The 16,022-nt window shown below is 43.9% G+C and overlaps 1 protein-coding gene across 1 annotated transcript in view; it reads left to right on the top strand.

Moving 5' to 3' along the window:
• Nucleotides 1–16,022, top strand: part of slc8a2b (solute carrier family 8 member 2b) — a 65,632-nt gene that overhangs the window by 30,677 nt on the left and 18,933 nt on the right. The window contains exons 3-9 of the mRNA XM_020623561.1: nucleotides 7,177–7,658; nucleotides 8,742–8,879; nucleotides 9,213–9,440; nucleotides 10,455–10,847; nucleotides 13,570–13,695; nucleotides 13,989–14,184; nucleotides 14,781–14,911. Coding sequence (XP_020479217.1) covers nucleotides 7,305–7,658; nucleotides 8,742–8,879; nucleotides 9,213–9,440; nucleotides 10,455–10,847; nucleotides 13,570–13,695; nucleotides 13,989–14,184; nucleotides 14,781–14,911 — 1,566 coding nt within the window. The 5' untranslated portion in view covers nucleotides 7,177–7,304. The remainder of the gene's footprint in view (nucleotides 1–7,176; nucleotides 7,659–8,741; nucleotides 8,880–9,212; nucleotides 9,441–10,454; nucleotides 10,848–13,569; nucleotides 13,696–13,988; nucleotides 14,185–14,780; nucleotides 14,912–16,022) is intronic.

The raw sequence follows: 16,022 nt of genomic DNA on the forward strand, positions 1-16,022 counted from the left end.
AGTAAATTATCCACCACCCTTGACATTTTCTTCACTTTCTTATAACAAAAGTTTTTATCTATGTACAAGGCCACACCACCTCCCATCTTATTCTCTCTGTTTGTGCATACCAAGTCATAGCCATCAAGGTCAAAATCCATTCCCCTTACATTATTAATCCATGTTTCAAAAATAGCAATTATATTGAATGTGTAAGACTACTGAGATAATGTTTTATATAAAGTCTGCGTATAAACTTCTGCTATTGAAGTGAATTAATGATAATTTGTTTTCAGTCTTGACATTGCTGTTAAACTGCTCATCCGTGTAATACTTGCAGTTATTTTCAGAGTTCTTAAAAAAGTTTTTTTCAGGGTCAAAGTCATCGTCCGATTCATGATAATGTTGTTCAGTGTCTCCAATTGTGTTCAATTCCAGATCCAGTCCCTCAAAAACTATCAACCTCTGTCAAAAACTATTAACCTCTGAAAATAACAGATAATAACATGTTGTCTTTAAATCCCTAATACAGAGATGCTGCTGGTGCTCGGTGTGTTACCATAGAAGCAGCAGCACTAGTTAAACGCCTCTGTGTTGATTGTTAAAGGATAATTAATGTTAGGTTCAGCCGGATGCTGCATGCTAATCAGCACACACAGCCTTACACTGATTGCTGCTTGTTGCATTATAAAGGGACAGGTCACCGTTCAGGAAACCAGACAGGAAAACAGTTTGCACAGTTTGGACAGCTGTAAATGGACTCAGCAGGTTTGTTCTGGCCAGCTGGCACACAGTACAGTAATGTGTATCGACAGGTACATTCCAAACAAGCTGTCAATATATATAACCTGCATCGTCATCAGTGTTTGGCTGAGCTTCCTTTCCCATCCAGTAGTTTCAGGGTCAAATTAACTGCAGCTTATTGTGGAGTTACATATTTTGTTGTGAGAGTCTGTTTCTGCCGTACTGTCCACCGTGTGTGTTGAGTTTGAGTTTTGTGTAAAAGAGAACAAAAACACTTTCACCTTCATGAAGGAAGATTTATTGCAGGACTGACTTGGCTTTTCTTTGCTGTACCTAATAAACTGACAACAGCGTCTAAGATATATTAAGTCATTTATAAACATTGTTAGATTACGCACTGTATGAAGGGTCACATTCTTGACCAATCCTTGTTTTTTATGATGAAACAAGTTATTTGTTAGTTTGTTGTCATTTTAACATCGTGATACCAAAAGTACAGACGTGACATAAAAGGTGATACGACCCACTCTGTGTGCTCTGGTCTCTGGGGGCTCTTCCAGTTGGCTGCCATAATAAAAGCAGTTCCTGCCTGAACTCGGCTTTAGTGAGTCCCAGTCGTATGGGAGATTGATCCCCTAGCAGACACAGCTGTAGGGACGTTGGTACAGGCCGATCAACCCACTGCTTCAGGTTTTTAATACCTCTGTCCAAAACCGGGGGAAAACTCCCAGAGCGCATGAAGATATTACTGTATATGTGCCTACTCCCATATTACATTTTGAAAATTTAATACCTTAGGTTAAGCCCATTTTGAGCAGTGTAAAATAACTATGCACAGTTTTATGACAGATGTTCTATTTCATATAGTCTTAGAGGGCTACGCCTATACTCATAGAAGCTGTCCTAGTTTGGTTATTTCATTTCTTTTTGTTAATATAATAATGACGCAGTGTGTAATATATCAGGATAATTTAAAAAGTTTTGAATCACGTTCTTCCCTCTTTAGAAGAAAAAGCAGACAAAGTTGTCCAATGGTTTCTTCACTGACCAAAATTAAAACAGTGCAAAGCATGATGAAGATACTTCATACACTCCTTGCACCCTACATATATAATATACAGTTAGGAGTCAAAGACATACGAGTCAAATTTAGTGCTGTCACATGACAGTCAGCGGTGCAGCAGGTGAACACTGTAACGCTGAGCCCCTGTCATAGTGAGCACAGGCTACTCCAGTTAGCCTCAGGCTAACACGTACTCCAGTGTGTATATGTGTCCTCAGTGTTCCCACTAGATCACACAAACATCACAGTAACAGGTTTAACTTCACCTTTCCTCCATGTCACCAGCAAATCAACTAATAGGAACAGACCTATTGTCCAGGAACAGACCAGTCATTGTTCAAATGGCTATTTGATGACGGAGGGTTACAGTCAGAGGCTAATGAAGGTGCTTAGTGACAGGTACGATGGGGAAGGGGATACACAGACTGAGTGAGGGTGGTATCAACAGAGATAAGAGAGGATGGATTGATCGGGCCACCGAACCTGTCCCCTGGTTGCCATGGCGACACAGTGCTCTGAGTGATGACTATGAGCATGTTCAAGACCCCAGTCCACGTCGCCCCTGCATCGTTCTGATTGTCCTCCCCTCTCTGTGCCCCCCATCATCCACTCCCATTCCTCCTCTTGTAGGTTATCGCCCCATGCATCCTGTCACACCTGTCACCTGAAGTTGGACACAAAGGTGTCCTTGCATCCTGGCACCTAAACTGTGGACTGCATTACTGTTTACAAGCTGCATAGCTACATCTTTATTTTCTTTTAAATGGCTTATGAACACATCTTTTTGACTGATCTGTATCAGGTTTATCTTTTTCATTAAGGCTTTATGCCATTTATCTACTGTGTGACATGGTTGAGATGAGCGCCCCATCCCTCCATTATTTCTTTCATGTTCTCCATCACTTTTGCCCCTCCTTCTTTCCATCACTCTTTACCCAATTGCTTTTTCTAACCCTGCAGTTCTTCTTCTACCCCTCCATCACCTTTTTTTCCTCCTTTCACTTCTTGTTGCATCTTTTATGCCCCATCCACTTTTCTATCACTCCTTATCCACTCCCTCTTTTAATCTATAACCATTCATTCGTACCCCTACTACCAGTCCTTTCATTTCTCCTTCAAAGCCTTCTATCACTTCCTGCTGTTTGGGCAAATAGTTAAAAAGCAAAGTGTGTGCACTTTTAAAGACATGAAAGACACAGGCAGCAGCATGAGGTCACACATCTCCTCATAAAACAGACAGATCATCCTCGAGTCTTCTCATCAGATAACTCTTGTTTGAGGATGATCATTCTTCCTGACACACACCTCGGCTGTCTCAAAGCCAGCACATCTGTGAAATTATAACCTCTTTCAAACTGCATTTTCTAAAAGGGAATAAAAGTGGCAGCGGTCGAGGTGAGTTAAGCAAACTAAAGATAATCCAGTTCTGCTGGTGAATGGAAGAATCACAGCGGAGTCTATTAGTCTTGGCTCTCATTTCAGCTCATCTTCATGTTGAATCCCTTTTAATTTGGAGGCGCGGCTGAGACTCTAGCACAGAGGGAAATGAAACAAGAAGCTTAAATGGATTGTTAAACATTAGGATGAAAAGGTAATATGTAACTAATGACACCAGTTTACACTCACAGACACACACTGGCACACAATGCTGAATCGCTGCAGTGGTAAGTGTGGTAAAGTTTTGTTTAGAGAGGCGTGCACACGGCACATTTTACCACACACACCTCTGTCACCTGGACTCACAGCTGAAATGCCTTTATGTTGTGTCAGCAGATTCCTGTAAAACATTTTGAGCTTCATTCTTATTTTGAGTGCCTTGGGTTTGAAGTAAAATGAGCCTGAAATCATGTTTAAGCAAGTGCAGAGCTGGTGGAATAATGCTCCCCTCTGGCAGATGTAGAACAGCTTAGACAAAGTGGCTGGGTTTCCTCTTTGCATTCTGGCGGTGTGGCATGGGGGTCTCACCACGATGTAGGACAACATTTGCTTAAAGCTTCTGTGCCCAACTTTAGAAAACCACTTTAAATGAAGCTACACTACTGGTGAAAAGTCCAATTGTTTTCAGTGTGATCCAACAGCTGAACACACCTGTGTCATTCCCTCTACAAATGAAATCAGTGTTGGGACAGACAGCACTGCTGCAGATGTTCCCACAGATGTGTTGCACTTACAGGCTGCCTTGTTTTCACTCTTCATCTGGAAAGTCTGGACCCCGTTGCTGCCGTTCCGACACATGAAGCCGACCGTCTTGTTCTTTTCTCCACAGCCTGAAGGTGTTTGTGGCTCATTATCCTGCTACAGGATGAAACCCTGAGAAGCTCCGACTTCCTTTATTCATGGCCTTTTTTCAGAGGCTGCAGTAGCTCAGACTTTTCCCAACACTGCCTTTGTACTAACTCATCAACAACTGTTGGAACAACCTGTAGGAATCGTTTGCATCAGTTTTCAAGGCTTCATTTATTTCCACTGTTGCAGAAAAGATGGAAGTTCACCTGTTACTGGGTCCCTGATAAAAGAATGTTTTTACTGTATAAGAAATGTTATGTTTTTAGTTTCTGGTGCCTTTTTTTAACCCCTGCATGTTTACCTCTTATCTTATTCACTGGACTTGAACTGCTTTATTTCAAAATAAAAACAGGGAAAATGGTGGTGTCCTAAAGCCTTTTACCAGTAGCATGTATATTTTGAGACTGTTTTTAAAGGTTAATGTCATCACCAGGAACAAACAAGCAGCTGCAGCAGCTCATTATTTTTTTAAGTGAAGGAAAAAGTGTTTTTCACTAAGTGAGAGAGAGAGAGAGAGAGTCTAATGTCTAAGGTTCAGGACTCAAAATGAGAAGAGGAAACTAACTATGAACCTTCCTATGAGCTTGCTTACTTAAATATCTTTATATGTTTGAACGCACTGTGTGGCCTCTCGCCCAGTGTCAGCTGGGATTGGCTCCAGCCCCCCGACCCTCTTCAGGATAAGTGGTATAGATAACAGATGGATGCATTGTGTGTTCAGAAAGTTAAATTTTTTTATTTCATTAGAACCACTTGACTTCTACCTCTGTTTTACTTGAGGATCTTTAGCTGGTAACTGGATGCTTGTCTGATGTTTGTTGAGAGCAAACAGACCTTTTCTGGACATACGACGTGCAGCAACATGATGTTTCATTCCTGTCGTGCGTGCTGACAGGACTGTTCTGCACACAGGCCACAGTCGATGCAGAGAAGCAAACAGGGAGAATAAACATGTTACACAAATCCAAACTGAAGCCACAGAGAATTGAAATACCTGCCTTGTCAAGCGTGATGTTTGTCTCGTCAAATCCTTCATTGTCTCCACTTCGGTGGTCACGTTAATCACCGGAGACATCAACGTGTGAAACGGCCTGGGTTTGTTGTGAAAACTGGGATTGTCCTGATTATACAACAGCAGGTTGATGGTTTTTCTTATTGCTGGTGTGTCGGGCAAAGTCCTGAAGTGTCAATGCACCAAGAAACCCCACACTTCAAGTTTTAAAATAGTTTTATCCTTTAGATATGTTTGTATTATGCACGTTGTTCTCAAATAATGATTAGTGTCAGGAAGGCAGAGCTTGTCACAGGTCATCAAAGGTCATCTGCAAAATGATTAGTTTACACCCTGCTGTCCTTCATCTGAACGTGGTGACTGAAACACAACGTTCAGCACAAACTGTTCAAATGTGGGACGGCATTTACAGCAGAGGAAGCTGAAAATGTCTGAGCCTCTCCCCAAATTTATGACATTCCATGATGTGATGATAAAGTAGGATTAGCTGAAGTGTGTAACATTTTAAAACAGAAGGTGTTAGCGGGTGCCTTCCTCCTCACAGACGGACAGATGAATGGAGAGATGGCGCGAGGAGGAGAGAGGTAGATGCACCTAGGATGTAGGAAGCAGGGATCAGTCCATCTGTCTATCGTTCGGTTGCACGCTGAGGTTTAAATCTCACCATTTGGCAAATGAGCAAGGTTTATCACGACCTGTCCCAAACCTAAATATACACACAGAGGAATAGTCCCAGTTTCGTGTGACTCCAATAAACATACACATAGAGTGACACAAACAAACACCATGTTGTCAGCCGAGTTTCCAGGTGTCCATCATAGTGACTCATCTCTTCCTCTTGTCTCTGCACCTTCAGCCCATCTCAGTCTTTCCATCGCTGCCTTTCTACACTTCTCTGTCTTCTTTCTTTCTTTTCCGTTCATCTTTCCTGTGACCCCCCGCTCTGTCTTTCTAGCGCTGCCTTATCTTCTAACTTTCCTTATTCTTTGCTGCATGTTTTTCTAATTTTCTGTGCACCAGTGACTCACTGCCATGAATATTCTGTGCCAGTGTCATCTGCTATGAATCACACTTTCCACCTACTTTTGTTTCCCAGAATTCCTTTGTTTATGTTAATATTAAATGGCTAAATGCATTCATACCTAATAATCTAGGACCACTGGAGAATCTCTGCTCTCATATGAGCAGTGGAAACGGAGGCGAGATGCTGTCAGTAGAAATGAGTCAGGAGGCAGGCAGCTTCTGGAAACAAACGTCTTGTTTACCTTGGTTCCTGTCACAATGAACAGCAGTTCATTTCTGACTGCAGTGTTTTTAAAATGCAGAGCTCCAAAGCAGAGATGCAAAAACTGACCTCAACCTTTTATCATTTTCCTGAAACTAGAACAAAAACCAGGGTTTTATAAATACTGAGGTGACATCAGGAGGGTAAACAGGCAGCGTCCTTCAGGTCACGACATTCTATAGATTCCTATAAAAATATAATGAGCACGTCTGTGCTACAGCAGCTTTGGCCCCAAGCAGCCAGCGCCGTTTCTGCTCTGACATTCTTTGACTTTATGTGCTCTCTAGGTTCTTTAGATTTGTGTGGAATAGTCCATATTTGCCACAGCCAATATTCCAGTGGTCCAGGTGCTGGCTGCGGCTGTTGTGTGCCTGTATGTATGTTTGTGATATATCGTTGACAGACTGATCTTAAAGCCCCAGTTCTCTCTGGTGTTTCCCTCTTCTGTCCCCTCCTCTCAACACGTCCATGTAAGAGTCGAACAGCGACTTGTTTTACATTAAGTTGAAACATTTTCCACTCAGGTGGAGATTTCTCGGTCTTAGTCTGCTTCCTGTCCACTCCTGTTTTTGCTTTCACTTTGTTTTAATAGCTTCCTCTAAAACTCACTTTGTTTTCAGTCTGTCACATCATTAGTTCTTTGCTCTTCTGCCTTTTTGTCAGTAAAAGAAAAAATCACAGAGGAACAAGCTGCACTCATAATAAACACTGTCTGCTCTGTTGTGTGTTCTATGCAGTTAGGATTTTAAAGGTCCTTTCAAAGTGTCACAGACTGATTCAGTCTCTTTTTACCCCCACCACCCGTAGGTGAGCTACTTGCCCCATCGTCAGCTCTGCCCAGCACTTCCCCCTCCCACCTCCCTCTTCCTCAGCCTAATCCCGACATCCTCTGCTTCACTCTTCCCTCCTGCTGCTTGTGGGTACCCGCCGTCGCCATGTCTCTCTTCGCCTCTCCCGCCCCTGTCCTCCTCCTCCTCCTCTTCCTACTCCCACTGCCTCCCTGTCAGCCAGAGTCCCAGCCCAGCGGTGACCCCAGCCCACCCTCCGTGTTCCCCTCCTCCTTCCCGTCCTCCATGCCTTATGGTAACAGCACCAACAGAGAGAAGTGTGAGGACGTGCCAGTGTGCAGGCCCGGCATCCTGCTGCCTGTCTGGCAGCCCAACCAGCCCAGGCTCGCCGAACAGGTGGCCAGAGCTGTGCTCTACTTTGTGTCACTCATGTACATGTTCCTGGGAGTGTCCATCATCGCCGACCGCTTCATGGCATCTATAGAGGTCATCACATCACAGGTGAGAGCGAGAGAATGGAGGAATAATGAGAATATGGCCATTAACGTGGATGCATCATGTGAACGGCTTATTTTATAAAACCCTGACTGACCTGTGGGCGTGCACCTGTGAAACCCAGAGATAGACCTGTCATAATGTTGTAGTAAATCGCATTCAGTGGTACACGTGTACCTAATAGTTTGCTTGGTGAGTGTATATAGAAGACAGAGGCAAAGAGGGAAAGGGTTAATGGAAGAAAGAGGGGCTTCATCCGTCCTTTTTAAGACCACCTGAACATCCTGAACATCGGGTTGTGTATCTAACAATCCATCAGTGTGACAGCTCTTTTATCAGTGCCCCCGTTTGTCCCACTTCCTGATCTGAGTGCAGACACACAGTAAATATGTCAGAAAGTGCATCAGTGAATAACCTGCACATAGTGAGAAATACAGCTGAGACAGTGGAATCAAACTGTGTGTGCGGAGGAGCATGAACAGCAGTTTAGAGACTGTTTGTGATGACACAGTCTCAGTTCAGCTACCCATCACAGTGTCCTTCAGGGAGAGCTCCTGAAATACAAAGGGATTTATGTAGAGTTTCAGCACTAAAACCAATGTGAAGCTTCAAAGTGGACACTAATGTTTCTTTGCTCACCACTGATCCGATGTGTTGCAGTGGCTCAGCTGTCTGTCAAACACCGGGACTGTGATTTCCTGGTGAAGTTACAGTTTGTCTGCTGCGTTTGGGGCATTCCAGCTGCTGTTTGTCTTTTGTTTGTTCCAGTCATGTTGTTCCTGCTCCTGTCCACTCACAGGGATTTTCTTAGGAGTAGTGTCCCCACTCTCCTGTTTCTGGCACCTGTTAGAGCAGGACAGATTACCCAGACATCATATTAACTAATTCAGTGAATCCAGTGACCTGTTTCCATCCCTGCACAGCCTGAGCAGTGACCAGCCAGCAAACTGGAGCCACATGTGCAGGGAAAGTCAAGTTTGCTTATAGATTTCATCCAGGGAATTCATGTACAGTTAGTCCAAACAAGTACAGTAACACCAGCGTGGTGTGTGTGTGTGTGTGTGTGTGTGTGTGTGTGTGGACTGACAGGAAAAGGAGGTGACCATCACAATGCCTAACGGGGAAACATCCATGGCCACAGTTCGAATCTGGAATGAAACTGTGTCCAATCTGACGCTCATGGCTCTGGGCTCCAGCGCTCCGGAGATACTGCTGTCTGTTATCGAGGTACACACACACACACACACACACACTGCTCCTCCTCTCTCTCTCCTCCACTTTCTGGCTCCTTCCATCTTCATGAAATGCTTCATTTCTTTTCTGCGGTGCATAATACTGAGATTAATCAGCAAAGGGCATGTTGTTAATTCAAAATAGACATGAGACAGTTCTTTTCAAAGAGGAGCAATCATTTTGCACAACACTTTAACACATAATGACTTCTCATTTGGCAGCAAGTTGAGCTGAGTGATATTTAAATTACATTAGAAAAACAGCTCTCACTGTCTTGTTTGTTAGGATGTTAGTCATCAGTACCTGTCTCCACACATCTCTCTCCAGGTGTGTGGTCACAACTTTGAGGCTGGTGAGCTGGGACCGGGAACCATCGTTGGCAGCGCTGCCTTCAACATGTTTGTGATCATCGGGATCTGTGTGTGGACGATCCCCAAAGACCAGAGCCGCAAGATCAAACACCTCAGGGTGTTCTTCATCACCGCCTTCTGGAGCATCTTCGCCTACATCTGGCTTTACCTCATCCTGTCCGTCATATCGCCGGGCGTCGTGGAGGTGAGACAGACTCAGTGTGGTTTTGAAAAAATGAGGAGGGACAGAATGAGTTGTGCTGTTCATCAGTACAATCAGAGCAAAGGCAGCAAGAGCAAAGATTTATAAAAATACACCCACACTCAAATACTGCAGCTGAGTGACAAGTGAAGGGAGAGACTATCATACAGTGACCAGCAGGGCCTCGCCAGGACCGAGTCTCCAGAGCTTTGTCAGGTCTCCTCTGTTGGAGGAGGAAACCTCCTCCTTCCAGACCAGATCCCCTCACTGTGTCCGACCCGCTGTGTCCAACTCGTTGTGTCCAACCCGCTGTGTCCGACCCGCTGTGTCCAACTCACTGTGTCCAACTCGCTGTGTCCAACTCGTTGTGTCCAACCCACTGTGTCCAACCCACTGTGTCGTCCTCATGAAGCCATTCAGTGACCTAGAGCTGCAGCCATGAGTCAGTTCACTGGTAGAAAATGAACCTCAGCTATTTAGAATCAACTGAAGAAATATTAGAAACTGTAATAACGGAGTTACATGTTGCATTGTACCCTGGCCAAACAAATTCAGCCCAACATTTCTTCAGAAATATAAGTTTGTCTCAAAAATGAACATAATCTGCCCTTTAAAGCTTCCCATGCTGCTGTTTGCTTTGCATTTGTGTCCTGCTGTTTTCCTTCAGGACAGTATCAGTGTTCTCCCTGGAGAAGTCGGCCTGGACGCTCCTCCAGCTCATTAAACTGTCTTCAGTGTTTAAAGGGGATGAGCTGATGTGATGGGCTGTTTTTAAGGCTCCCCTAGCACCACCTGCTGATACCACACATAATGTCTTCATCCTTGATCTCGCTAGAATTATTTTTATGTGTCCATAGTTTGCACTTGCACCTGCATCCAGTCTTGTATACCTACAGGGTAGGTTGGTCTGTAATCAAATACCTGACAAAGCAAAGATAATTAGAGTGTGTGTGTGTGTGTGTGTGTGTGTGTGTGTGTGTGTGTGTGTGTGTGTGTGTGTGTGTGTGTGTGTTTGAGGTGTGGGAGGCCGTGGTGACCCTGCTGTACTTCCCAGTGTGTGTCATACTGGCTTGGGTCGCTGACCGCCGCCTGCTCTTCTACAAGTACATGGGCAAGCGTTACCGTGCCGACAAGCGCCACGGCATCGTCGTGGAGACCGAGGGAGACTTGACACCCAACAAGGGCAGAATGGAGATGATCATAGACGGCAAGGTCCATCCACAAGGGAGCACCGTGGTACCCACCGAGAACTGTGCTGGGGCCCAGGATGGCACAGCAGGCGCCGCAGCCAACAACATTGGTGCGACAGCGGGAGCCATGGCAACAGGACCCGGGGGCAACCTGCCCAACTCCAACAGCGCAATGGTCAACGTGGAGAGCAGCAAGGAGCTGGACGACAGCCGCAAAGAGGTGAGAGAGGGAGAGAAGTGTTGAGGAAAAGACGATATTTGATAAGAAACACGATGTCAGCTTCAAAAATCAGTTCTATAAATCTATTCACATAGACACAGTGTCTGTGTTTGGCCTTTGGTTTGACTCTGCAGACTTCAGCCAGGTGACTCCAACCTCATCTCAGCCTCCATGTTGGTGTTTCAGTTTCCACAAAACAATATCCTGCGTTAAAGGCGGGATACAACTGATCTGCTGAAATTCTCTCTGAATAATGTATTGTGTATCATGAAGATAACTTTTAAATAGGAAAAACTAACGTCTTCTTAGTATGTGGCTATATGAATTTGGTCAAACAGTGTTGGCGCGCATCAAGTCGAACCATCTGTAGCCTACTTACAGGACACAGCCAGAGCAGCTGGTGTTTGGAATCCAAATCCACCTTAAAAATTACACATAATATCATATGAAAGCAGCTCATGAGTCAAGATAAATGACAAACATCCTGCATGCGCCTCTGTTAATCCCGTTAGGCAGCAGGTAGAGTCACTGTGGCTGCTGTCACTGTTAAGTCACAGTTTGTTCAAACCAACAAGCTTCACACAGACGTACCTTTGTTACTACCGTATGTTGTTATTGTATTTTATTGTGGTCTGGTCAGCTCCAAAAGCAGCTGTAGCTGCAGATAAAGTGGCTGTGCGCTCTGGAGGACTGCGATCAGTTTCACCATAAACACACTGTGATTTTACTGCAGTGAAGTATTTATAAGGTTACATGTGAGACCCTGTGGATTTCACAGGGATCTGCTGTACTAATGACACGTATAGTGGATCATTTCCCTGTAGGAGACAGTAATCTCTGTTGTCTGTGTAAACTTAACTACTGAGAACAAAGGTCAAAGGTTTCCAACAAACTTGGTCTCACATAGAACAAAGCAGCATTGTAGGAAATAAACTGGAGCCAATTACATACAGAACAAAGCAACATTGTAGGAAATAAACTGGAGCCAATTAGCACAGCCCCCAAAGTTTTACATTAGTAGCATTTACACTCATTTGCACCTGTTAATAAGATCCTATAAAAAGATTAGAAACTCTTACTATGGGACAGGAGAAGGAGGGGAATGAGACAAGAGGTGATGCAGGACAGAGAAATGAGACTGGGATGTTTGGCCAAGATGGAAATATAGTGATGAGGGTCAGAAAAGTTGAGGAGAGGTGAGGCACTGAGGGGGAACATTCAAAACAACTAAATGAGAAGGACACACGAGTCACACTGTTTTCATTCGTCAGGCTTCTGCTGTTATGTTGACACGTCTTCTGCTCTTAGACATTCACTTGAAAAAGGTTAATTACTGAATTGTCTTGAGCACCAAACATAAACCCTACTGTGCTGGAGGTTCAGCATCCTCTGCCTGCTGAATGCCATTAACAAACACTGAGTGCTCTCCACCTCTGCAGAGTGCGACTGTGTAGGCAGGAGCTGGGATGTGAGGGCAGGTCTGTCTCTGAACTGAAGCTGTGACACTTTGAAGGGCTTTTCAGCTGCTCTCACATCAGCAGCCGAGACCTGCTTACTGTGAAACTCACACACATACACACACACACACACACACACACGTCTCCCTCTTTTTCAGCACATCGTTCAGAAGCCCTGAAAAAAATTCATTCAAATTTCACACTTTCACATTCTTAACTCAGAAAATACTCCTTCTACCTTCTGCTTCAGTTCTGATTCTGAAGATTCTTAAATGGAGCAGAGAAAACAAACGAATGAATGATTTGTTTATAATTCATGCAGAGAATCATATTTACCAGGCGTTTGAATCATCTTCAAATTCTGATGCTTCCTCGATGTTTTTATTGATGTCAATAAAATGAATGAAAAAATATCTGAATTTATGTTTTCAACTAAAGTGCATTTCTTAACAAACTTACATGCATTGCATTTAATGCAACCCTGCACATAACATCCTAATGCTCTGATGAATTAAATGAGTCACTTCCCTGTGGTAGGTCAAAGGATGAAATTGGTTTCAAAGCTTGTGGACACACTGCATTGAAAAGGTTTGGAAATGTTTTCAGCAGTTTTTTCAATCTGCATATGAAACCAAGCCATTGTTCAACAGGAACTAAAACATGGCAATAACAACAATAATAACAATAATAACTTTATTTATACAGCACTTTTCAAAAAATGTGTCCAACACAAAAACTGCAATGAGGCAGTAAATTAGACCTGTAATAAAAATGTAATAAAACAAAATGAAAATGACTCTAAACACAACAAAACAACAGAAACATCAGAGTAATAAAAACATAAAACAAGGCTAGAAATTAAAACAGTATGCCACTAATTAAAAAGGCGTCACTGAATCCTCAGGTCTCAAATCCAAAGCTGAGGGGCCCTGACTGCAAAAGCCTGGTCTCCTTTAGTTCTGAATCAGGATTCAGGACCAGTCAGAAGGGTCCTGTCTGAGGACCCCCGTCTAGAAACTAGACTAGGAAGTGCTTCAAAGATGATCCATAAAATTTCATCTTGATTAGCGGTTATTATCTGACAGTAAGGTTCCAGCGTTTTAGGAGGTGAGGCAGTGATTTGATGTTGAGCTCAAAGCTGAAGCCAGAATTCCTCTGGTCTACCTGCAGGACCGAACTCTTCAGCAGTCAGTTTGTGTGATCAGCTGTGCATGTTGTCAGTGTGTGTAGATATTCTGATCACGAGCGTGTCCTCTCTCCTCCAGGTGATTCGTATTTTGAAGGAGCTGAAGCAGAAATATCCTGACAAAGACCTGGACCAGCTGGTGGAGCTGGCCAACTACTACGCACTGCTGCACCAACAGAAGAGCAGAGCCTTCTACCGCATACAGGTAACACACACACACACAGCAACGTGAACACACAAGGCTGTACAGACCTACAGCAGGACATGAAGTGGTTCCAGGACTGAAGTCCTTCATTTCAGGTTCAACTCAGAATGAAGGAGGATGACAGACAAATAGTTTATGAGCATGAATAAAACTTTAAACACTAGGTTTTATTTTTTATGCCATGACACATTTAAGAAATTTGTGCCAGTCTTGATGTGAAAGTTTGAAACATTACAACAAATCTAAAGGATGTTGGCTAGTTTAACTCGCCCTCCTTTCTGTCCCCCGTCAAGGCGACTCGTATGATGATCGGGGCTGGTAATGTCCTGAAGAGGCACGCCGCCGACCATGCCCGCCGTACAGCCGTGACCGATGAGGAAGCTCCAGAAGAAGACGATCTGGCGATATGCAGCCGAATCTCATTTGAAAGCAGCCACAGTCAGTGCATGGAGAACTGTGGCGTCGTGACGCTGGCTGTCATCTGCCAAGGTGCTGAAATCAGTCAGCTCATACTGAGCTAAAAGAGACTGGTGTGGCAGTAAAGTCTAAAATGTTCCTCTTCTGCTTACATTTGAACTACTGTGCTAGTTTCTCTGTAACCATATCTGCAGTGTGGGGACTTATTTGCACACACCAGCCTGCTCTTTAAAGAAACCATGGCCTGATCATTTCCACCCATTTAATGTAGCATCTGGATCCAGTCTGAGTCCTCTGGCTGCTTTTAACCCTCTCCATGTCAAACAGCCAAACCCATGTTAACCCTGGTTGGTGCTTTAGTTTTTCAAGGATACATGTCTGAGATAAGTTCTGAGTAACAGTGATGGCTACTTTATTTGTATTCTGGTGAAGCCTTGCACAGTCTGAGCTGCACTTTTCTGACCTACAACAGAGTTTAACTGCAGGAAATTTCCAGCAATAATTTTCCCATGATTATGTGAAACACGTTTACTTTAGCTCAGAGCTCAGTTTTACTGGGATGCAGAACTCTGACTGGGTTATAAAACATCACAGCTGGTTTGGTCCAAGCTTTCATCCACAGATACATGGTCATGCATGTGTTTATATGATAGATGTTATTTGTTTAGGGGGTCTAGGAGAGAGCACCTTCTATGTGGACTACAGGACAGAAGACGGTTCAGCCAACGCTGGGTCAGATTACCAGTACTGCGAAGGAACGTTGGTGTTCAAACCCGGGGAGACTCGCAAAGAGATTAAGGTGGGTGAAAGGCAGAGAGAAAGAGAAGACATTTAGACACTGTGGGCTCAGAGAAGCAGCACTGCACCACAGACCAGGTCCCAGGCCACAACGTGTCACTGGCTTACAGGTACATACAGACTGCTTTCGGGCATGGTAGAGCTGCTCTGACGTTCTGACAAGTAATTTTTATTCTGTGATATTTAAACTAAATTAACAGCTTCTGTGCTAATAGAAGTGGATACAAACTGAAAAGCCTAAAGAAGCTTAAAGTGTTCGTGTGGTTTCCAATACAGGAAGTGCTGTGATTTCACACCACAGGAGTTGTAGGCGGTCAGCGTGAACGGAGGGTGTGGAAAGTAAAGGACACCAGTTCACATCCTCAGTCCTGCATGTGACTAGGTTTAGGCATCGTTTTCATCCATTACAACACAACACACAACTACAAAGAGACCAAATATCATCAAGAGACAGAAAGGGACACACAACTATCAAAATGAGATGCAAACTGCCATAAAAAGACACAGAACAACTGTAAAGACACACTAATGTTGGTTCTACAGTTTATATAATCCCTCCATGGGTCCATTTAGATGCTGCCACGCTCCTTCCCCTCCTACTGTTAATAGCATGCTGTCAGCCGTGTTTGTTTAGTTTGTCTCTGGCTCCCTACAGTGTAACACGACACTGACAGCCTGCCAGGCGCTGCCAATCAAACATCCACTCAGCTGAGAGGAAAAGGGTATTTCCCTAAAGCCCTATGTTTTTCCTTCTATCATAAAAATAACTATTAACAGTATAGAATGCATAAGAGTTCTGACAACAAAATGAAGGGAGTTTCATTGGGATGTTAAATGTTTATACGTCCATCATGTGTGGTGTTTCCAAGACTTGTGAGATGAAGATGAACTGTTTCTGGTTCATTTGAGAGATGTCAGAGACTTGGATTCCCACAGGAAGTAGCAGGGAGAGGAGCATTGCCTGGAGATCGGGAGAACACACGGTATGCAGATGTTTACCGGTTTTGTATGAACGCCTGTAGAGACACTAGTACCGTTGTACACTGAGGATGAGCTGTTGAATGAACTACATCACAACTTTAGAATTTATTTACTTATGTTGTTCTTTGAAG

The sequence above is a fragment of the Monopterus albus genome, unplaced genomic scaffold (assembly GCF_001952655.1).
Source record: "Monopterus albus unplaced genomic scaffold, M_albus_1.0 scaffold304.1, whole genome shotgun sequence".
Taxonomy (NCBI): Eukaryota; Metazoa; Chordata; class Actinopteri; order Synbranchiformes; family Synbranchidae; genus Monopterus; species Monopterus albus.